The 24,785-nt window shown below is 41.9% G+C and overlaps 1 protein-coding gene across 1 annotated transcript in view; it reads right to left on the reverse strand.

Annotated features, from left to right (window-relative positions):
* nup214 (nucleoporin 214) overlaps positions 1-24,489 on the reverse strand; it is an 88,929-nt gene extending 64,440 nt beyond the window's left edge. Inside the window, exons 1-12 of the mRNA XM_056290507.1 lie at positions 24,379-24,489; positions 23,567-23,762; positions 22,268-22,422; positions 16,743-16,941; positions 16,438-16,508; positions 16,274-16,337; positions 15,161-15,264; positions 14,398-14,504; positions 14,149-14,215; positions 13,874-14,000; positions 11,047-11,205; positions 4,615-5,125 (exon numbers count right to left, since the gene is read on the reverse strand). Of these exons, the coding sequence (XP_056146482.1) occupies positions 4,615-5,125; positions 11,047-11,205; positions 13,874-14,000; positions 14,149-14,215; positions 14,398-14,504; positions 15,161-15,264; positions 16,274-16,337; positions 16,438-16,508; positions 16,743-16,941; positions 22,268-22,422; positions 23,567-23,762; positions 24,379-24,420 (1,802 nt within the window). The 5' untranslated portion in view covers positions 24,421-24,489. The remainder of the gene's footprint in view (positions 1-4,614; positions 5,126-11,046; positions 11,206-13,873; positions 14,001-14,148; positions 14,216-14,397; positions 14,505-15,160; positions 15,265-16,273; positions 16,338-16,437; positions 16,509-16,742; positions 16,942-22,267; positions 22,423-23,566; positions 23,763-24,378) is intronic.
* Positions 24,490-24,785: the final 296 nt, after the last annotated feature.

Here is a 24,785-nt window from a genome sequence, read left to right on the forward strand (position 1 = left end):
GGCGGCACGGTGGTTAGCGCAGTCGCCTCATAGCAAGAAGGTCCTGGGTTCAAGCCCTAGGGTAGTCCAAACTTGGAGATCATCCCGGGTCGTCCTCTGTGTGGAGTTTGCATGTTCTCCCCGTGTCCGTGTGGGTTTCTTCCGGGTGCTCCGGTTTCCTCCCAAGGTCCAAGTACATGCAGGTCAGGTAAATCGGCCATAGTAAATTGTCCCTAGGTGTGTGTGTGTGTGTGTGTGTGTGTGTGTGTGTGTGTGTGTGTGTGTGTGTGTGTGGGCCCTTTGATGGCCTGTCGGCCTGTTCAGGGTGTCTCCCGGCCTGCCACCCAATGACTGCTGGGATAGGCTCCAGCATCCCCATGACCCTAAGAGCAGGATAAGCAGTTTGGATAATGGATGGAAAACTAAAATATAGTGTTTGCATAAATATTCAACCTGTTGTGCTCTGAAAGCTCCAAGTTTAGACAAACGACAAATGATTCCTAAAACAAACTCAGGTAAACACAATAGGACGTAATTAGTGTGCACCTGTAAATAATTAAAGTAATGGTCTCGATTATGGGTACAAAAAGCACTCTGTGTAAAGTTCATTAGCCGGGTGTGAACAGCATCAGAAAATGAAGACAAAGGAGTATAATTCTGAAGTAAGAGACAAAGTGATTAAAATGCAGAAGGCGGGAAATGGATACAAAACAATATCCAAGTGTTTGGATGTCCTATGGAACACTGTTGGCTTCATTGTCAGAAAGTGGAAGCTGTATCACACCACCCAAAGGCTTTGTAGGCCAGGCCGTCCCTCAAAGCTAAGTGTCTGAGCAAGACGTGGGCGGGTGAGGAAAGCCACAGATGATCCTGCAATCACTTTGAAGGAGCTCCAGAGGTCAGTGGCGGAAACTGGAGTAAAAGTGCAAGAGTCAACCATATCATGGGCTCTCCATAAATCTGGCCTGTATGAGAGGGTGGTAAGAAAGAAGCCATTGCTCAAAACTATGCATGTAAAACCATGCTTGGCATTTGGTATCAAACATGAGAGAGACCCAGTTAGGATGTGGGTAAAGGTTTTGTCGTCAGATGAGCCGAAAGTTGAGCTTTTTGGCCAAAATTCAAGTGTTGTGTGGCACAAACCTAACACTGCTCATACCCTAAAAGCTCCAAGTCAATCACACTTTTGAGGTATCAACCTGTCCAGTTAGGAAGCAACACTGATTTGTGACTCAATTTCACCTGTTGGTAAATTGTCTAATTTCCACCAGGTTTAAATTAGACAATTTGCAAGACAACCCCTATAAAAGGAATGGATTTGCAGGTGGTGGCCACAGACCATTTGCCTGTCCTCATCTTTTCTGGCCGATCTTTGGTTAGTTTTTCATTTTGCTAGTGCCCTCACCACTAGAGGTGGCATGAGGCGGTATCTGCAACCTACAGAAGTTGCTCAGGTAGTGCAGCTCATCCAGGATGGCACATCAATGCGTGCTGTGGCAAGAAGATTTGATGTGTCTCCCAGCACAGTGTCCAGAGCATGGAGGAGGTACCAGGAGACAGGCCAGTACACCAGGAGACGTGGAGGGGGCCGCAGGAGGACAACAACCCCGCAGCAGGACCGCTATCTGGTCCTTTGTGCAAGGAGGAACAGGAGGAGCACTGCCGGAGCCCTACAAAACGACCTTCAACAGGCCACTAATGTGCAGGTTTCTGCTCAAACAGTGAGAAACAGAATGCATGAGGATGGTATGAGGGCCCGACGTCCACAATTGGGGCCTGTGAGCACAGGCCCAACACCGTGCAGCCCGATTGACCTTTGCCAGAGAACATCTTGGTTGGCAGATTCGCCATTGGCGCCCTGTGCTCTTCACAGATGAGAGCAGGTTCACACTGAACACATGTGACAGACGTGAGAGAGTCTGGAGACGCTGTGGAGAACGTTCTGCTGCCTGCAACATCCTCCAGCATGACCGGTTTGGCGGTGGGTCAGTGATGGTCTGGGGAGGCATATCCTTGGAGGGCCGCACAGACCTCTACGTGCTAGCCAGAGGTACCATGACTGCCATTAGGTACCAGGATGAGATCCTCAGACCCATTGTCAGACCATATGCTGGTGCAGTGGGCCCTGGGTTCCTGCTCATGCATGACAATGCTCGTCCTCATGTGGCCAGAGTGTGTCAGCAGTTCCTGTATGTCGAGGGCATTGATGCTATGGACTGGCCTGCACGTTCCCCAGACCTGAATCCAATCGAGCACCTCTGGGACATCATGTCTCGTACCATCCGCCAACACGATGTCGCACCACAGACTGTCCAGGAGTTGACCGATGCCCTGATCCAGGTCTGGGAGGGGATCCCTCAGGAGACCATCCGTCGTCTCATCAGGAGCATGCCCAGACGTTGTAGGGAGTGCATACAGGCACGTGGAGGCCACACACACTACTGAGCCTCATTTTGAATCGTCTTGAAGAATTTCCACAGAAGTTGGATCAGCCTATGTTCTCATTTTCCACTTTGATTTTGAGTATGATTCTGAATCCAGACCTTAATGGGCTAATGATTTTGATTTCCATTGATCATTCTTAGGTTATTTTGCTCTAAACACATTCCTCTGTCTAATAAATAAAGATTTTCAGCTGAAATATTTCATTCATCGAGGTCTATATTGTGTTTTTTAGGTGTTCCCTTTATTTTTTTGAGCAGTATATATAAAAGCACACTCGGAGTTTGCTACGAAGCACAAGAGAGACCCAGTTAGGATGTGGGTAAAGGTTTTGTGGTCAGATGAGATTAAAGTTGAGCTTTTTGGCCAAAACTCAAGTGTTGTGTGGCACAAACCTAACACTGCTCATACCCTAAAAACACCCACCCTACAGTGAAACATGGCAGCAACAGCATAATGTTATGGGGTTGCTTTTCATCTGCAGGCACTGGGAACCTTGTTCAAATTGAGGGAGGAATGGATGGAGCTAAATACAGGGAAATATTGGAAGAAAACCTGTTGCAGTCTGCCATAAAACTGAAGCTCAGGAGAAGGTTCACCTTCCAGCAGGACAATGACTTAAGCACAAGGCTAAAACAACAATGGCAAAGCAACAAAAAGGTGAACGTTCTTGGAGTAGCCAAGTCAAAGTCCAGACCTCAACCCCATTGAAAAGCTGTGGCACAGACTGAAAATTGCAGTCCAGAGGCACCATCCCACCAACCTGCAAGACCGGTACAAATTCTGAAGAATGGGCAAACATTACTCTAGAAGAATGTGCAAAGCTTGTTCATACTTACCCTAAGAGAATCATGGCTGTTATTGCAGCAAAATTGGTACTCTACAAAGTATTGATATGTGGGGGTTTAATACTTATGCAAGCACTATATTTTGGCTTTTAATTCATTTAAAAAAAGTCAGCAAAACATAACTTATTTGGGCTTTGGGGACATGCTGTTAGAGATTATGGGTTAACAAAAATAATATTGTTCAGTAACAAATGTGTGAGTATCTTTTATAATCAAGAATTAGTGATGACTGTCAAGGGGGTTGAATACTTTTGCAAGGCACTGTATGTTGGGGGAGGGCTCTACTTAGCCGTTTTACAGCTGTATTACTGGGTTGCTCAGATTAGGCACGTGAGTTTTTAAATAGAAAAGAACCTTTGTAGGTTTACACTGAATGTTCTGCATGCTATCCAAATGTGCAAGGTCTGCAAAATGCTTTCCGGAAGATTTTGTAAAAAGTGACCAATTCCCTGAATTGACCCTTTTGTTCCGTTTACTTTTTGTAACCCATTATTCTGTTAACCTGGATGAAAGTGTCTCCAAACCTCGTTGGTATTTAAGGCAAAGAAATTAATGCAATTTTTTTATCATATTCTATCTTTACCTCAGTTCCACAAAATATAGATAATTTTCAAGATTAATAGTTTTCATCTCCCTCCACTACATCACATTTAAAGTGCCATTTGTTTAATGTAATAAAGATGTGATCTATTTAAAAATCCAAAATGAAGGCTTGGGGACAAAAATCATCATTTTTGGTAAAGAATTCCAAAAAGTTTTAATATAAAGGCTACTGTTTTTATTGTTATGAATTGATAATCTAAATTACTTTTCATCACAGTGTATTTGAACAGTTGTGCCACCAGTAAGTGTAACCACAGTAAGGCCACAGCACTTTACCTTGGACAATTATTACAGAGTCTATATTGAACACAAAAAGAAACGCAATACCAGCCAATTTAAGTTGCAAATTCAGTTTTGTTTTGTACTTGGGAGGAACTGTATTTCTATAGCTCCTTTCTAGTCCTACAACACAAAACCTTCGACAATGAAACAAGTGCATCTTGTTACAGCATGGGGGGCCCCAGTGAGATTCAAGCCCCTAACCGTGGCAGTCTGAGTACCATGCTCAATGGACAAGCTGCCATAACACCAGGCGCATATGGATGAGACCCTTGTTTTTTTCTAAGAGGATTTCGGACCATCAAAAACTTGCTACACATTGCAGGATTATTATTAAGACATCATGAATTAAAAATAGAGCTCATTCTTAGCTAATGAAAATTACAGGATTATTTAGTCAATTTTAATGTTTTTGTAGAATTACAACAAAACATGACTGAATTAATTTGTAACAATTATTTACCTGTCACTGAGTGAAAGCTTCACATCGGGTATGGCTGGTGGCTCTAGTGGACCCTTCAATAGTGTGATGGGAGAAACAGTGGCAAGGCGCTGGGGTGCTGTAGTTGGAGCTGGGGCTGCCTCTGCTATAGGTTTGGTCGAAGGAGAAGTAAAGGAAAATGTTGAAGGAGCAGTGGACATACTAAAAGAAAATTGCGAAGGTAATGGCAAAATATCCCCGGGAGGATTGGATGAAAAAGAAAATCCTGAGATGGAGCCAGAAGAAATAGTTGAGGGTTCCAAAAGGTGGGATGCTGGGAGAGGTGCAGGAGTGAAGGAAGAGGAATAGGAAAAGCATGACGAGGGAGTGAAGGAAGTAGGGGCTGTAGAGGCAGTGGTGACAAATGGGTTGGGTTGACTAGAGGATAAGAGTAGAATGGGGGAAGCAACAGATGTGGTTGGATGGAGGGCTGAGGATGCCACTGGAGCAGACAGGGAGGCCACAGGTTTGGTAGGTTGGCAAGCCCCAGAATCTGTTGACAATAAGAGAAATTACGTCAGGATTGTAAAAGCTGGGTTTAGTCCTTGTTGTTTTAGCATCTTTATGCAAGACTGACAACATTCCTGACAACACCACACCATAGAACAGTAGTATTCAGTTATTCAGCTTAACCCTTGTACAATGTGCACTAAAGCACCAGGTTTGTTTTATGGTAGTGGTATTCAATTATATGCATGGAAGTCCCATGTGTGTGCAGGTTTTCTTTCCAGAGTAATACTACACTAGCTGATTTCACCCATTAACACATCCACAACCAGACAGGTGGACTTATCAGTTAAACCAGCTGATGTATTGTAGGAAAGAAAACCTGCATGTTCATGGCCCTTAATCGCACACATTTGAATATCCTACCATAAAACAAACCAAGCGCTTTAGTGCACATTGCACAAGGGTTAAGCCTATCTGATTAAATTTGCTCAGAGGCCGCTTTATTAGATACACCTATCACAAACAGCAAATCATGCAGCTACAACTAAATATAAATGAAGTATGCAGACACGCTAAGTGGTTAACTTGTTACTCAAACAGACATTAGTATGGGAAAAGTAAGTGATCTTGCCAGGGGTTCTCAACCTTCTGGACAGGTAGGTACAGGACAGGAGATAAGTACATAGACAAAAAAAAAAGAAAAGAAATTATTGTCTACAAAAAGGAGACTGAACACTAAAATAGCATGATACAAAACCATATTGTAAAAATAAATATTTTTTTGCCATCAATGCCACCCTGGCAGGGCAAGCTGATACCTCAGCACCATGGACAGCGGCAGTCACAAATCATGGATTTTCTGGTGTTTGCCTGCCTATGCTGTAAAACTACAACACATATCTTCACAAAATTAATGTATATTCAAATCAACAGCAAGTGAGACACATAAATCTGTTTGCCCTCAACTAGTCTGTTAAAGGTAGAATGAATAGGATTTCCTAAAATTCAAAGAATGGACTCATGCAAAAATAATCCCTCTTAATCATCACTTATGACCCACTAGACGTGTGGCGGTGTCTGTATCTGCAGAGACCCTGTCCTCTGCCTGTATTTTCTTATTAGGCTGTAAACCCATGACTTAAAGCCCAATTGTTTTGTGCTGGTTTATTATTATTTTTCTTCTTCAGAAATGTGTGCGCTAATTCCCGTGAGATGGTAAATGGTAGACATGAGATTTTGCCCTTTGATTGGAAGCTGTGTGCAAGTGCCAAAAAATATGACCCCAATCGGCCTGATGGGGGGTGGATTATAATTAAAGGTCAAATTTGAGAAGTCATAATTTCTACACCAGGAGTCTAATTTACACGAAACTTGCTAGAGACATCCAGGTGTGCTCACAAATACCTCAAGAACCACTAAAGTCTGCCTGACTAGATGTTCCGCCTTTTTGAATTTTTGGAAAAACACATTTCTGGCATCTCCTCCGTAACTGTAGAGCCGATTACTGCCAAACTTTTATGTGGATCATCATTGGACCAAGCTATTCAAAGGTTACATAAAGCTTGTTCATATCTTATTTTGTTTTGTAGATATTGGCCTATGAACTTCAAATGGGCATAGCTCAGCACATATAGACCAAAGTCAACAACCATTGCACCAATCATCACAAAACTTGCAGGATATGTCTACATTAAGTACCCAAAACATACCCTGAAAGTTTCATTCAAATAAACCACTAGGCGGGCACTACAAATGCAAAAAAATGTAAGTGGCATAAAACAAATCAGACTATAAATCAGAAATTGTTTGTACAATCACTACAAAACTAGCACAATTTGTTTCATATCGAGAGCATTCCTCTCGTCTGCTGAGGCAGACGGAAACTTTCGTCCGCAGTTGCACTGCTTCCAGGTCCCTGATGTTGTTGTTACAGATCACTGATTCCGTGGCTGTGATCAGTTCCACTATCGGGATTTGCCTCGGCATGACAGCAAAATTCAGCGCCTAAGCAAGGATGTCTTTCTCCACCTGGGTGAGTTGTCTGTCAGACAGATTCTTCACCCTCTTGTCCACATCGTCAGTGTGTGTCTGGCGTCCATCTCTCTGTATGCCGTTAAGGGCACCGTCCGTTGTCTGCGGATGCCTCTGATGTGCAGCAAGTAGGTTGAACTTTTTTTGCTGTCTGGTTTTTTACTTTCCATGCTGTATAGATCAGCCCTCTCCTTAAACTCAATCACATGTTGGAATATTGTCTCATTGAGACGCGGCACAAGTCTCTGTTGGAGCTGCTCCTCTTTCGCTTTGAAAGTGTAGATGGTAAAATTAGTTTGTCTCACCCATTGGTTGAACAGCTGGCTCTGTGCCTTCTGGAGGATCTTGTTAGCTCGTTGGCCCTTGACCCAAGATTTCCTTTGCAGGCTCTTAGGTGTAATCCCACCCTCTGCACCTGAGGTTGAATCTCAGGTGGTTTCTGTAGTCTGCCATCTTGCACATCGTTTGCTCATACTCACATACAAGTTGAGGCAATCCTCGCCAAAATGAGTCAGAATGTCTTTATGCGTGCTATATAATCCAGGTACGGAAATCACTGAAAGGTGAATCAGTTCATCTGGACATGTTTACTGGGAGAAACATTTTGTCACTCATCAAAATGACTTCGTCAGTCTCAACTGACTGCAGGTATCCCCCAACCTTATAAACAGCACAGTTGCATAACGACCGAAACCAACAACTGGTTTATATGCAAATTGGCATGACCATTAACTAGAGTTTCAATAGCCATGTGTACTATTCACAGAGAATCATGGAACAGTTGCAATCACAGCATTATAAGATGGGGACAATACCTGAATTATTGAGCATGCATAACGACATTTCTCTCTAATGTGCGATCACTGTGCAACAAACTAGACGAACTTCATCACCTGGTGCGGAAGAATAGAGACTTTTCTTCATCTTGCGTTTTGTGTTTCACGGAAACTTGGCTACGTGGAGCAATACCAGACTCAGCGCCACAGCTGGCAGTCTTCCAGCTGTTCAGAGCGGCTTGTGACACTGAGCTCTCCGGCAAAATGAAAGGTGGAAGTATTTGTTTTTTTATTTACAATGGTTGGTGTAAATGTGTGACAGTGATTCTGCAGCACTGCTCAACTGTTCTGGAAAAGTTCTTTTATAAACTGCAAACCCTTCTACTCCCCTGAAGTTCACTTTATTCATTCTGGGCTGTTTACATTCCACCGTAGGCCAATGTGCAGGAGGCACAGTGCATGCTCACCAACCAGATACGGTGCATGAAGTGGCCAAACCTGGACTCTTTCATTATTGTCCTCGGCAAAACAAAGGGAACCTCACCAGGAGCTACCTAAACACCATCAAATGATTAAATGCTCGACTAGGGAAGAGAACACTTGCATTCCCCCACGCTGCACTGGGACACTGACGACATCATGGTCCGGCTGATTCCTGCATACAGGCAGAAATTCTTCTTCTTTCAGCTTGTTCCCTGTTTCTCAGGGGTTGCCACAGCCGATTTTATAATGTCAGTCAGTGTCCTGTGACGGCACAGCACCAATGGCCGTCGCTGTCAATTCAGGCCTCGAGCGATCCAGCAGTGAGCCTGGACCAATCCAATAAGGTCTTGTCAATCCGCATAATGATTTGTTAAAATTTTACATTGGATTCCTTTCTTGACACAACCACTATCCCTATGGACGGGGAAACAGGAAAAGCAATGTATGCCAACCCAATATTCATGAACTTGCACCCATGCCGGTTGCCAAACAAGCACTCTGTTTCTACTATCTGTAAATCAACATCAGCACGAGAGTGTAACAGTTGCATCATCGCATGTTTCATGGAACCTTGCTAAAGCTAAGAAGCCATTCACTGATGCTGAGCTGATTAAAACGTGTGCAAATTATATGGTTGGCGAAGTTTTAGGTCATGATGAGAAAAACAAGAAAACGGTTGTGGAGCTATTGTCGGCTGGTGCCATTGTCGGCTAACACGGCAACAAGAAGAGTAGAACTTTTGCAGAGGAGTACAACTGGGGAGAAAAAGGAGAAAAAAAAAAAGAACCAGGAAAGAAACAGACTCTCCAATGCACATCTTGGCCGGTGCCTATGGCTCGCCACAACAGAATACAGGCCCAACATCAGAAGGATTGCCTCATCCTGTCAATCTCACTTCTCTCATTGGTGAATGAACATCAATTTATTTTTGTCCATTACGAAATGGCTGATTTTGGACTTATGTTGTTTCAAGAGTGCATTTTTTTCTTGTGTGACCCTCAACTAGGCTTTAAGAATCCCAGGCCTAAATTATTACTATTACTACTACTTCTACTACTCCTACTACTACTACTAATAATAATAATCATAATAATAATCATAATAGCAGCAAAAAACAACATTTGCATATAAAACAACTTTTGCTGGCACAATGAAAAAAAAATCCAGACATTTCTGCCCTTGGTTTGACATACATGACATGATATGGCCCTTGGAGAAAACTAATTGGGGAACCTTGCCCTCAACCATTTAGTGTATTTGCTGACATCTACAGATAATAACGTTAATAACGAACCCTTTTAATGTAGGTAGCAGAACATTTATCAGCATTCACACACACAAATAAATAAATCATACACAAAGGTATCAACCAATTAAGATATGAAAGTTACCACATATTATGAATGTAAACATCAAGTCAGCAATACATGTTGATTTACACTGATGAGCTAAAACATTATGACCACCTGCCTAAGATGTTGTTGGTCCTCCGTGTGCCACCAAAACAGTGCCAACTCACTGAGGCATGGACTCTACAAGACCTCTGAAAGTGTCCTGTGGTTTCTGGCATCAAAATGTTAGCAGTACATCCTTCAAGTCCTATAAGTTGTGCGGTGGATCGGACTTGTCAGTCCAGCAAATCCCACAAATGCCCAATTGAATTAAGATCTGGAGAATATGGAGGCCAGGGCAACACCTTGAATACCTGGTATTTCTCAAACCAGTCCCAAACAATGTTTACAGTGTCGCAGGGCATTTTATCCTGATGAAAGAGGCCACGGCCATCGGGGAACAGAATTGCCATGAAGGGGTGTACCTGGTCTGCAACAATGTTTAGGTAGGTGGCACGTGTAAAATTGATGTCCACATGAACAGCCAGACCCAGGGTTTCTCAGCAGAACATTGCCCAGAGCATCACACTCCCTCCGCTGGCTTGCTGTCTTCCCACACTGCATCCTGGAGCCATTACTTCCCCAGATAAACAGTGCACACATACATTGTCATCTACCTGATCCAAAAGAAAATAGGACTCATCAGACCAGGCGACCTTCTTCCACTGCTCCAAGGTCCAGTTTCGACACTCACATGGCCATTGTAGACGCTTTCGACAGTGGACAGGGGTCATCATGGGCACTGTGACTAGTCTGCGGCTACGCAGCCCCATATACAGCAGGCTGCGATGCACTGTGTGTTGTGACACAATCCTTCCATAACCACCATTAAAATTATTTGTGACTTGTGCCACAGTAGACCTTCTGTTGGTTCAGACCAGACAGGATGACCTTGGTTGCCCTTGTGCATCAATGAGACATGGGCACCCAACACCCTGCCTCTGGTTCGTCTCTCCTTGGACCACTGTCAGTAGGTACTCACCACTACTGAGGAGAACTCCATAAGCCTTGCCATTTCGGAGACGCTCTGACCCAGTCGTCTGGCCATAATAATTTGGCCCTTGTCAAAAAAGTTCAGGTCTTTACACCTGCCAATTTCTCCTGCATGCAACACGTTCACTACAAGAACTGATTGTTCTCTTTCAATCTAATCTACCCAGACCTTGACAAGTGCCCTTATTTGGAGATGATCAGCGTTATTCGGTTCACCTGTTAGTGGTCATGTTTCGGCTCATCAGTGTATTTACAACCCTAAATATAAAACTCAGCGATGGTTTCCCTACCTGCAGAGGGCAGTCTCTCGCCCTCTAGAGAGAGAGTGGTAGGCACTAACACCAAAGGCTTGGCCCCAGGGTTGAGGTTGACCAGGGCAAATGGGCAGAGTACTCCATCTGTTGACAGTATCAGCATGGTGGGGGATGGGGGCAAAATCTTCCCAGCAGCTGGAGGATGGTGGCAAGATGGAACAAAATGAGGCAGTGATTAAGTTTAACAAAATATAGCCACATCATACATCAACATGACAGTTAATGCAATAAACATTCTGCATACAGAGGCTACACTTCATCACTAGGAGATCACTTCTAATTTACCTTAATGTGAAAATTAAATGCTTTTGGCACATCTGATGAACAACAAGGGTTTCTGAGTCCTACAATCTCACATTCAATGTGCTTACGTTAACCTCTAATGTAACAATATCAGAAATGGCAGAAAGTGATGCACCCAAGGAGATCACCACTCCTGACTGAAGCGACGTGTGGAAAGTTTTTGGATTTCCATCAAAAAAACATAAAAAAATAAAGATTGGTAATGTTGGAATGCCCTCTAATGGACATAACGTGTAACAACCACATGCTGATAGTGGCATTGGCAATGCTTAAGCCTGTGTATACAGTCAGTGTATATGTACATAGTCAATAATAATAGGCTAAATTTAAGCATTAAAAATTCGAATGTAATTCAAATATTGAAAATAATAAGGAATGAAAATCAGATGGGATTATAGAGTAAGATTGACAGCCCTAGATCTCCATAACACCGTCTCATACAACAAAACAATATTGTAACAAATTGTAGTCAATGAATTATTCTAGGCCATTAATTCGCATCAGTCAATACCCCCCATACTGCATTGACACTCATACTCTCCAGCATCCCCGTGACCCTGAGAGCAGGATAAGCAGCTCAAAAAAATGGATGGATGGATGTTTTTATTTTTCGAGCTGTAATGAGTTTTGCTGTCTTAATACTGTATGCACATACACAAAGTCAAAACAAGGTAAACATTTGCCATTTTTCAAGACACTATATGGCCTCAAACTTCTCACAGAATTAAGCGGACTGACCGGAAGAGAACAAAAGCAACAATGGCTGCTGTGTAGTGATGAAAAATGAAGATGGAATAAGACAGTGAGAGGCACAGAGAGGTAGGAAGCAAAAGAGCAAACAGGAGAGTTGCAAGGTAAAGCTCATCAGCATTCTACAACATTATCATCTGGGCTTTGTTTGTTGTGTTCCTAGCTTGTCTGATTCATTTTAATGAGTGCCATTTTTTTGCAAACAATCCCTCTCACGACACTCTCCTAACTTTCTCTATCCATTTCTCTATCCATCTCTCACTTCAGATGGTTTTGATTTGTCTATAATCATATGAAAATGTTGCTAAAACTGCAAATCTCCCTCTCAATGGAGAGGGAATACATATGAGTGGAGAGAGAAGAGACTAGACACTGTGTAGCTTAATGCCAATATCTAGTAAAATGGGCCTAGTAAGATACAGCAGTAGAAACAGTGATTTATTATTCTTTACACATGCTTTAAAAAACAACGCAGTAGATAATAAACACGCAGAGTAACTGGATGGAGCTTAAGGGCAACATTGAACACAAAAATGTGATGGCATAAACAAAGCAAACATACTGCAATATTAACCCGAAAACATAATCTGTATTAGGGCTCGCCGATTATGGCAAAAATCATAATCACGATTATTTTGATTGATATTGAAATCCTGATTATGAAACACGATTATTCATTGATTTGTAAACATATGTTTATTGAACCATTAAAACACAATGACTGAACTTAAAATATAACTGAACTGAAATAAATTAAAATCAAGTAAAAATATATAATAATACATTTAAAAAAATAATAATAGAAATATGTAAAAACAACAAATAAAAAGAAATATCACCAACTGTGCTTTAGTGCACTCATAGCCACAACCTACTGCAAAAACTACTTAACATGCTTTGTTATAATCAGTATCAATATCAAAACTGTTAACATGTAAACTATAATTTAAGGTAGTGGCACACTTGTGGCAAAAATGAGTATCCTTCATAGCTTCGTCATAGACCACTTTGTGAGTGGACTTCAGGTGATTAAACAAATTGGGTCGTGTTGCTTTGGGGTGCAGACATGACCGTGTGACAAATCTTGCACACTATTTTAGTCTGTTCCAACTCCGACTCCTCGAAACCAAAATGCTTCCAGACGACTGAAGTGGTTTTACCTTTTTTTTCCACCAAAGGCCACCTTTCGGCCTTCTACAAGTTGTTTCACTCAAAGACTGAAAAACGCACACCGCCCCTTCGACCTCTTAACACAAACGGAAAAGTGAAACAGTTTGAGCTTTTGGGGAGGGGCGGGGCACACAACTAGCTGGAAAAGATGGGTGCGTTGCATTTACAGCACAACCTAACACTGGCCAACATGCCATGGCATGCGGCATAATAATAATTTCACTTCAATTATCTTGTTTTTATGATCGTGGGAAGCCAAAATCGTAATTGAAATTTGGTTAATCGCCCAGCCCTAATCTGTATTCAGAAATAAAAGATGGTGTTAAACACCAAATGGCAATGGTTTCCCCCTCTGGCCAATACTGACAAGTACACCTGTGCTTAAACTTAAGAGTGAAAACACATTTCATTAGGGCCCAAATCTCTCAGTTTAATCTTTGCACCGTCCACTGTTTGAGAGCATAAATGTTACACACAAACCTCTAGCTCTGTACAAAAACCCTTTGTGCATGTCTATTATGAGTGGATTAGAGTAATTACAGAAAACACAGATTACAATGGGATGAAGAACAAAACATACCGTCGTTGATCTCCTTCTGACTGGTGAAGTCTACAGCTTGGCCAAGGGGCAGGGTGTCCTCACAGTTTTGGGTGACAGGCAGCTCAGCCCTGCTAGCATCCTCCAGGGTCCACACCTCCCAGTTGTTCTGAAACACAAAAGTCAGACAATCGTCATTACAATTGCCTTCTGGTCATTATTTTACTTCTTCTCTAGGGTGATAATTGTGATACTAATCTGTTATTCTACATGATCAACTAATGCACCAGAGATGCAGTATCATATAATTTAGGTACCTTGTCTTCTTGACTCGCAATGACACCGAGTTCGACAGAAGCTGCTGATGCAGCAAACACAACGTCCCTGGGAAAAAAATGGGCGAAAAACAAAAGTTAACACCAATTATCCCAAAAATATAAACTGAGCTGAAGAGCAGTCAGCAAGGGACAGCACATTACACTGAACATCTGTTGTTTTTTTTTTCAAAGTGCATGTGCGTGTGTTTATATATGCCATATGTACTTGTGTATTGGGACTGTTCTTACCACTCCTCTATGTGGCTGAGATAGTAATGGTGCCGTCTCTCAGGGCAAGTGCTGTATACTAATTCGCTAAAATTGAGATATCTCATCTCCGTCTTCTCATCCTTTTTCTGTTGCAAACAAATCGGTCCTTTGTCAAGTTATATTGGTAGAGCCACTGACAATAGCAAAACAATAAAGGTACAGAAAACAAAAAACCTTTGGCCACAAAATTTATATGACCACAAAATGTATACCTTAAAAGGTATACATTTTGGTATACAGGTATACAAAGGTATACAAATGGTCAAAAAAAAATACAGACCCATTTCAGGCTAATTAATTAATTAATTAAATGGGTGAAAATGGGCCTGTCTGTCTGTCTGACCAGTTGCATTTTGTGATCCAACTAAATTGATGCATACAAAAAAATCTCTGCTGAATGGAATGAAACCTCTATGTTTACAGGGATTGCTACAAGGTTCTACTTGTGCACATTTTAAAAACACTTTCATGCTTCTTTTGTAAATACTTGTATTTTCATAGGCGAAACAATTTCACATTTAAAAGAAAAGTGGAACAGTTAGAGAACAGGCTATTGCAGTTTTCTCTGTGTAGTTTCATAATTGGGAAAACAGGATATCTGTAGAAGATTCAACTTTGTAGTGTTCAAATGCATTTATCACATGAAGATGGTGGATTTCATTTACATAGCTCAAAGGCTTTTTCATTTAGCACAGGCAGCAGAGAGTAAAACAAGAAGTATTTCTCTGCAATATCAACTCACAGGTAAGGTGATAACTACTAGCTCAGAAGGGGTCTCGGGGGAACCGTCTGCAGCAGCATATGCCACTGCAAACACATAGGTTCTCAGCCACTGCAGATCCAGAACTGCAAGAAACCAAGAAAAGAGAGTTAGAGGAATAAAGAGGGGCATTTAACGCATCACTCTCTCCAATAGAGTACGAAAGCCACAGTAAATTAGGCTGGAATAGTTCTATGCCAAGAAACACTTTTACATATGGTGCATAGGGTTGGGCAATATGCCAAAAATTTTCCTACATCCCAACAACCAGCAATTGCCGATATGCCCCCCCCCGCCCACACACACACACACCGGCCATTTTCAGTTAACAGAAGAGCTTGTTGCTAAAACAATACAAAATCCCCTATTTAGGATTATTTTGGTAACCCTAGTCCTAACCCCGCCTACCATGTGCAGAAACTAAGTAGCACATATCGATAGGTAGCAAATACACAGAACACCGGCAGATGATTCCAACACAACTAATTTGCACAAGCATTGATGTGAAAATCTAATTTTACATTACAGCCTACAGGCCACTCTTCTTCAATTTAACCAAATAAATCACCTTGAGATTTTTTCTAAGCAATAAACTATAAAGACAGGCTGAGACGCTGTACAACACAATTTGAAAGAGTCCAACGGTGTCAGATTAAGGATGCCTCCACTTGCAACCTCCAAATGGACAATCGGGTGGGGATAACGTAAGCTATCAGGGTGCACAACTGCACATAGTGTTTGGTCTAGTTCTCAAATATGATTTGAGACTTTGCTTTTCAGCACCAATTGATCAGACAGCAACCACTAAAGACGGCTTCAGTTTAGTCACTAAAGTCACTACCCTGTTTTGCCAAAGACTCGTCGGAAATCAGTGCAACAAGAACGTGCATATGACTGAACTCCAACTGCCAGTTCCTATTTGCGCATGCTTTGAATTGCGCTTTACAAGTTAGTTAATTGAGTTGAGTTCTCGAGGAGGTAGACAATTAAATTAGCAAAATAAGGACAAAAATAACACCAAAAAAAAAAGCCAATTGCTGACTGCCAATATATTCATCCAATCGTCCAAGCCTAATGGTGCAGTGACAATTTTACCTTTGACAGGGTTGTCGGAGCTGTAAAAGTTTGGGCAGGGAATCACTTTCTTCTTTTGCAATGCCTGCATAGAAAAGAGAGTCCATCATCTGTAGGTACTATATCAGACACAGTCAGAGAGAAATGGATTTAAACTTCTCTAATAGTGAATCAGATCAACTTACTGGAGTATACTGAGTGACTGTGGCGTTCATATTTCCAGCAGCAATTTGTTTTCCTTTGGGACTCCAGCCAACTGTATAATACAAAACAATTTACTTGATCTCGTTCACATAACTCAAATGAAAATATGAGCATCCCTAAACTGTCTGAACTCTTTTGATTCCTTCTGTATAAAACCCAAGTCCATAAAATGGGACAAAATCAATAAAATCATAATCAAATAAAAAATTGTGAATTTAAACTGTTCCATGAGGAAGAAAGTGGAATCTATTGCTTAAAGAAGAATCATTCTCAATGTCCAACTCACTGCATGTGATGCCATCCTGGGCAGGTAGCTGAGCCTGCACTGTGACATGATCGGTAACATCCAGGATCATCAAGCTTCCATCAGACAAACAGATGCCCAACATTGATGGCTGGACAGGGCTCCATTTTAGGTCCTGCACATAAGATGCTGGGTCTTCCGACGGCTGGAAACTTGCAAAAGGTAACTTCTGTGGTCTTGCCTGGAGTTGCAAAAAGAGATTAGTTAAGGAAAACTAGTTTTTTCAATCTGTCAAATAAAAATGTGCAGTCACAGGTAACCAAGATGTACTGAGGGGATCTGAGCTTGGCATGTTGGAAAAAAGGACACGTTAAAGACATTTGCTGAATATTTTTAAACTATATGCTACATTTAGCATAACCATCAGTCAACTGTTATAAAATTATAAAGAGAACTCCTCCAATAGTAAACATATTGTGGGTCTAATCCCCTGAACCCCAATAAACGCACCGCGGGCCAGACTTGGCCTGCGAAACCCAAATGTCTTGCCCGCACCGACCCACTGGCACTAACGCACCTGTCATAACATGTGAAATAAAGTACGCAACATGTAAAATAAAGTGCGTGCTGTTCTAGTACTTTATTTTGACCTCACTCCAAACTGTACGCTTGACCTATGCCGTCAAGCGCGCATAGACATAAGACGTACTCTGCGCTCTCTACAGTCCTTGACCAGACAGAGCCATTCACCAGCCAAGTAACAGATAATAAATAACTGTCCTAAACCAAGAACACAGCCTGTGCGAAAAACCGCAGTCGACGAGGAAACCCGTCAGTTCGAATCTGACTGGACTGATCATTTTATTTTACCGGACCAGGCCAATGCCAAACGGACATGCTTGATATGCATGCAGACCGCAGCTGTCTGCAAAGTAGATAATCTTAAGCAGCACTTCAACACTATGCATGCTGCCAGTTTGAATAACGACTTCTGTACAAAATCAGATAACCGCAAACAAAAAATAGCAAACATGATATCATACAAGCACTGTTTCTACTATGTAAATCAACATCTGCACAAGAGAGTGCAACAGCTGCATCATTTCATGTTTCATGGAACCTTGCTAAAGCTAAGAAGCCATTCGCTGATGCTGAGTTGATTAAAACATGTGCAATTGATATGGTTGGCGAAGTTTTAAATCATGATGACAAAAACAAGAAAATGGTTGTGGAGCTATTAAAGTAGGTGCTATTGTCGGCTAGCATGGCAAGAAGAAGAGTAGAACCTTTAGTGGAAGAGTGTTTTTACAATCTACTCACCGATTTGAAGAAAGCAGAAGCCATATCACTAGTCATAGACTCGTCCTGTGACCGAATCGATATGGAACAGCTATCTGTGTTTGCAAGATTTTTTGATGGGGAGACCTTTTGGGGAGAGCTACTTTGTTTGCTTCCTCTGCCTGGGCGCATAACTGGGGAGACCATCTTTAATTTATTAACACAGTTCTTTAAGAAGAATGCCTTGGATGAAAGCAAAATTATGTCCACTGTCACTGATGGGGCTCCGTCAATGGTGGGATAATACAAGGGCATGGTAAGCAGGCTTGCCACTGTTAACCCAGCGCTCTTACCATTTCATTGCAATATTTACAAATCCATGCTGTGCACTAAACTGTATGGGGAAATAAAAGAGGTGATGGATACTGTGACGAGACTGGTAAATTTCATTCACGAGAGTTTGAGTCTGCAACATCGCCTTTTCACAGCATTGCTGGAGAAAATGCCAGTGGAACACAAGGGTCTTTTGCTGTTGATGTTCGCTGGCTGAGCAAAGGCCATGTGTTGCATAGGGTGTGCAACCTGTGTGATGAGCTTGTGTCCTTTTTATCGAGGCTGTGGGAGAAAGTTGCACTTTCCAAGTCTGGAGCATTGCAAGAAGAACGAAATGCTCAGAAATGCCTGGCAAAAAACTTCAAGGAGCAATCTGAAAGCTCCCTTAAACTCTCACGTGACATCCTCGCCTTCCCGAGACAGCCGTTTTCTATTTCAGCTCACGGCCAGTGGACTGCAGAGGCCAAAAGGCTGGTACCTTCTATAGATGAAACAACTCTTCAGATAGAGGTCTTGGAGAAGGGAACATCTGATTTGCGCAAAGCACAACACAAGGCCATCAGGGTGAGTGACTTTTTGATCAACGTGGTTCCCAAGCTCGATGCCAAAACATGAGAGCTATTGCAATGCTCCTACTCACAATTTCCCCCTCCACGTACATATGTGAGTCATCGTTTTCTTCAATGAACTCAATCAAGAACCAGGAAAGAAACAGACTCTCAGACTCTCGCACATCTTGGCCAGTGCCTCAGGATTGCCACAATAGAATACAGGCCCGTGATCAGGATTCATCATCCCGTCACTCTCACTGATTGATGAATGAACATTCACTTATTTTTGTCCATTTGTCCATAATTAAATGGTTGGTTTTGGATTTATTTTGTTTCAAGAGTGCATTTTTTTTTCTTGTGTGACCATCAATACAGGCTTTGAGAATCGCAGGCCCAAATAACTACTACTACCTACTACTAATATTAATAATAACAACAACAACAATAAAAATAACAATAATAATAATCATAATAGCAGCAGCAACAACATCTGCACATAAAACAACTTTTACTGGCGCAATGAACAAAAAGTCCTGGATATTTTGGCCCTTGGCTTGGCATGCATGACATAATTTGGCCCTTGGGGAAAACTAATGGGGAACCCTGGTCTAATCAAACAACTCTATGTCTGTGTCCACTGCTGAATACCAGCTCCTTTTTCCTTATGTTTTTTTTTCTTCTTTTTCTGTTCAGTTTGACATACAGGCCATTGGTCAGCAGTGCAAATGTTACCACATCGTTTTAGGAAGTTTGCAAGCTATTTAAGTTATTATTTAAGTTATTGCAAGCTCTTTAAGTTACTGCTTGATTCAACCATGCATCCATCCATTATCCGAACCGCTTATCCTGCTCTTAGGGTTGCGGGGATGCTGGAACCTATCCCAGCAGTCATTGGGCGGTAGGCAGGGAGACACCCTGGACAGGCCGCCAGGCCATCACACACACACACACACACACACACACACACACACACACACACACACACACACACCCTCCCATCCACCCCACGGGCAATTCAGTATGGCCGAATCACCTGACCTACATGTCTTTGGACTGTGGGAGGAAACCGGAGCACCTGCAGGAAACCCACGCAGACACGGGGAGAACATGCAAACTCCACACAGGATGACCTGGGACGACCCCCAAGGTTGGACAAACATGGGGTTTGAACCCAGGACCTTCTTGCTGTGAGGCAACCATGCTAACCACTGCGCCATCATGCCACCCTGTTATAAATACAAACCTATCTTAAATTTGAGTTAAACAAAGTTGACTGACAAATTGTTGAGCTCAAACTTTAGAAGACCGAACTCTCGACTCTCCATCATAGCCACAGCCCCCACCATAGTTTTCACTTCCAAAATTACATGGGTTGCTACACAGAATGTCACATAGACCTAATAAATCAATAAAGAAATTCATTGCTCAGTTTTTTTTTATCATTGATAAGTTATCACAGCCCTGGCCCACATCAAGTCCATGTGGCTCAAAAGATAATTCTAAATTGTATTCTGTCAACAATCATTGCCTAAATGGAAAGCATACTACCTTGCAAGGCAGCTGGAATCGAGATAACGCAAATCCATCTTGCTAGGCTTCAAGTTATGCACTTGGGGTCAAACCACAGTGGTTTGGACTAAACAGTGTCCTATGAAGAACTACTGGCAGCTACGGGAATGGTTTAGGTGTGACTACAGCGAGAAGTGACTCTTAATTCAAAAACAATAATGAAAGAATGAAATGAAAGCCACTTTATTTTGCATTGTATTCTTACAATACATTTGTTCTCTGCATTTAACCCATCCTATTGCATAGGAGCAGTGAGCAACTGCAGCACCCGGGAACCAACTCCAGTTTTACATTGCTTTGGTCAGGGACACAGGCAGGAATATTAACCTTAACATCCATGTCTTTTTGATAGTGGGAGGAAACCGGAGCACCTGGAGGAAACCCACACAGACACAAGGAGAACATGCAAACTCCACACAGAGAGGACCTGGGACTGCCTGGGGTTCGAAACCAAGACCTTCTTGTTGTGAGGCAACAGTGCTAACTACTGGGCCACCATGCCAGCTCCTAAAGAGGTTATCGTAGATGCTGCTATAGCATCAGTTATATCAGAACAGGAGCAAGAAGGGCTTTTCTTTATGGGAAAGATTTTTTTCGCTCTTCTCCCGACTGGCTTCATCAAGAGTTTGATTTGATCTGATTGGTTGAAGTTAGCCTGTGATAGATAGTGATAGACCTACCAAGTATTTTTGAAAGTACCTGCCCTTTTCAGTTTCCAAGGATGACTCAGATGTTTATGTGTAACAAACCAGCTGGTGTGTCAGGTTAGAAAGCTTACCCTGCTGATTATAAAGAGAGAAGCAAATGTTTTGCATCAGATAACAAGGTGTCATGAAATGTAACCTAAAATACCCCCCCCCCAACTTTTTTCTGACCCAATCCCACGACTTCGGACCACCTGGCCCTTGAAACTAAGGGAAGCAAGACTCATTTTATTTTATTTTCAAGTTGCTGCCAAATAGACCTTCACACAAGATTCACAAGTAGAGAGCAGCTTGTGACAGTATTGGATACCTAGTGCTGGTAATAGGATGCTTTGAGTAAAGTTTTACATGATGAAAGAGTATAACACAAATCAAAGATGTGTGTTAGGGTTGATACTCCCATCTGTGCCCTTGACCGAGGCATAGCAAAAAAGAACTAGAGTTGGTACCTGGGCGCTGCATGGCGGCTGCCCACTGCTCCCAGCTAGGATGAGTTAATTTCAGAGGATGAATTTCCCCATGGGGATTAATAAAGTATGTATAAAATAAATAAAGAAATAAAGAAATAAATAAAGGATAAAGAATTATTGAGAAAGTATCAAATTATTATTGTCTCTGGACTTGCACCATGTTAGCTAAATTACCCAACGCTTGAGCCTAGAAACCCTCAGAGCATCCCTGAGCCATGGGCAGGGAGGTGGGACTCGAGCTTGTTTAGAAGAACGGGCAATTTTTTTCAGTGTTGCGAACAGCATAGGTCAGCAGCTGCAGTCTGTATCAAGAGAAACAAATTCCGTATCTGGCCACTGTTGGTACTGCAACCACCTTCAAACAGGAAGTGCGGTATGTATTCCAAATGCATTTTGCTTAAACTTTTGCTTGGTCAGGAGTTAACTAACCTGGACTGTCCACGCTAACACAGATAAGTGTGAAATTAATTCTGTTCAAGTTGCAAGTTTCAATAGATTGCTGGTCTTGCTCACCTTGCATGAAACCAGTTTTTATTAATTGTGTGTTATATAAAAAAGAGATTCATAAGTTACTCTGAGTAGGCAACCTAAAATGACCATGTGCAAAATTATCTGCTGATAAATTTGATTGCCTTGGCATCTGAAACTGACAAAAACATCACCTTATTGATGAAGGTACGGACATCATAGAAGTCAAGCGACAACCCAGCTTCCTCAGACATGCCACACACTGACAGGGTAAGCTCATCACTGCTGAGGGCCAAATGATGCACTGGAAGTTCCACAGAAACTTCCATCAGTGCTGATATACCCTCAACTGGGAAGAAAGAAAGATTGGGAGAATGCAAGTTGGTTGAGCAACAAGCAAGAGAAACACAATAAACTTAGTTAAATGGGTGACATTGAAATGCAAAACAGAATAGATAAATGTCTGTGAATGTTCTCATTCATCCAGGTCATGGTTATCCAAAAGGAGTCGAATCAAGTGCAACTGGACTTGGTATATATCTGACTAGACGAAGCTAGCTTTGTCTAGTCAGAAAGGCACGAACTGAGGGAGCCTCTTGGATGAGAGGCAAAACGTCTTCACGGATATACTATACCAAGTCCAGTTGCACTGGATTCAACTTCTTTTGGAGAATAGATAAAAGTTTATTAATGGGGGTGTAACAGTACACAAAAATGGGTACCTCGGTTTTGAAGTCATGGTTCAGTAAGTTTTCGGTAAAGTGTGCGGGGGGGGGGGCATAAAACTGCATCGTTTTTTTTATTATTTAACTGGTTTACTGAGCAAACTATGGCTCATGTCTTTCTTAAAAAAAGTGTCGAAACTGCTGCAACCTACTAATAAAAAAGTAAAATCTACTTAAGTAAATCAAAATAAATATTCTCTCAAATAGATAAAAGTATAGTAAAATAAATATACATTAAGGTGCCGCATTTAGAAAATTAACTGTACTTGAATTGTACTGTGCTTGTATTCACATTAGCAGCTTTCATCTTCACATTAAGACTGTGCAACAGTCCCAGTTTGTACTGACATTCGTTGAAATTTCTTTTTTTTTTTAACAGAAAAAAATCAACTTGTCTACGTTGTTTGCAGAAAGGTCAGATCTGTGGGCACTAAACTCTGGCTTATCTGCGTTGGCCATAACTACGAGGCTGCGCTGTGCGAAATTACCGATACTCTCTCTGTGACGTGCGCACATACTTAGTGTGTCGCTAGAAGTACAACATCCGGCCCTCTGCTTAAGTTGCCAGGGGGGAAACTCGGACTTTTAAATTAAATTCCGCACAACAACAACAAAGTTACACACGTGCAGTGTTTTAAACAACGCTGCATTCGTCCAGTACACACGCGTGCCGAACCGAAATCCCCATACCGAAAATGTTCGGTACAAATATGTGTACCGTTACAACCCTGGAACATTTAAATTGTCTTTTAAGAATGTTCTTCATACCTATTTTATTGGAGTTGCCTTCCACTTCATCAGCAGCAAGGATGTCTTGTGTTAGGTAAACTTTCAGAGTTTTGTCTAATCCTACGATTGTTAGTCCAAACTTGTTGGAGAGGGCAAGCAGACTGGTTCTCTCTTTAGGCATGTCTTCGGGTGAATCAAACACTCTGGTTTTCTTCATCTGCCTAAAATGAAAATCCTGGAGAAAATGGCAGTCATGTTAGCTACTGAATTAACAGCTAGTTTTGCCACACACCATAAAACTGTTTTGGTCAGGCCACAGTTAACTGATAAAATATAAAATAATGTGACAGAAGACCAAACATGACCACACTGTCACACAATTTGATTGCTAGCTAACTATGCGAGAGTCCAACTGTTAGTTACAGACTCAAGTGAAGTTTTTGTTTTGTTTTGTTTTTTATTGCAGAAGGTGATGACTCCAGCACGGTTGACACAGGCAGATAATTAGTATGTAATAAACTTAAATGCATTAGACTTTAAAGCAGGTTAGCAGATTAACAAATTCGATACCATGTTTACACCGACAGCTAGGCATGAAAAAAAACCCAAGGTGCTGGGCAAAGATTTCGTTAATTCGCTTTAACATTATGTGAGTGCAAGAACACCCGAGCAGCGGTTTACCGTTTCGCTATTTAGGTTAGCAATATATTTCTCGGGGAATAAAAAAGTAGCTAAAAGCTAGTTAGCTATCCAACGCGATATGCTAGTAACATCCAGCAGTTGAACAACGCTACCTGCGGTAGTTCACACAGGCTATCCTATCGGCACATCAGCCACATTTCCTTACTTACCTTCATCTCTCTCTCTGGAGGAGAATCCGGGTCGTCGCTCATTTTTAAGAAGTTAGATTTTTAAGAAGTTAGAAGACAAGATGAAGTCGCTGCTGCTATCAACGAGACGGGACCGACGCTCAAATCAAAAGCAAACGTCGCACCGCGCGCTCAGTATATGGCATGTCGCACGTAGGGCAAAAAAAGTCGATGTCAGAACCATCGAACCCGGAACTCGACGGGTTTACTAGGACAAAACAGCAAAAACGAAACAGACGGAGGCACAAGAAGAGTGACAAATAATACAAATTTACAAGGAAAGGGAAGTAAAAAAAAGCAAAGGAGCATTATTTTACAAAAAACATTAACAATCTACATATTCAAAGGAATTGAATCAAGTGCAACTGGACTTGGTTATATATCCAAGT

This window comes from Lampris incognitus, chromosome 12, assembly GCF_029633865.1.
Source record: "Lampris incognitus isolate fLamInc1 chromosome 12, fLamInc1.hap2, whole genome shotgun sequence".
Classification (NCBI taxonomy): domain Eukaryota; kingdom Metazoa; phylum Chordata; class Actinopteri; order Lampriformes; family Lampridae; genus Lampris; species Lampris incognitus.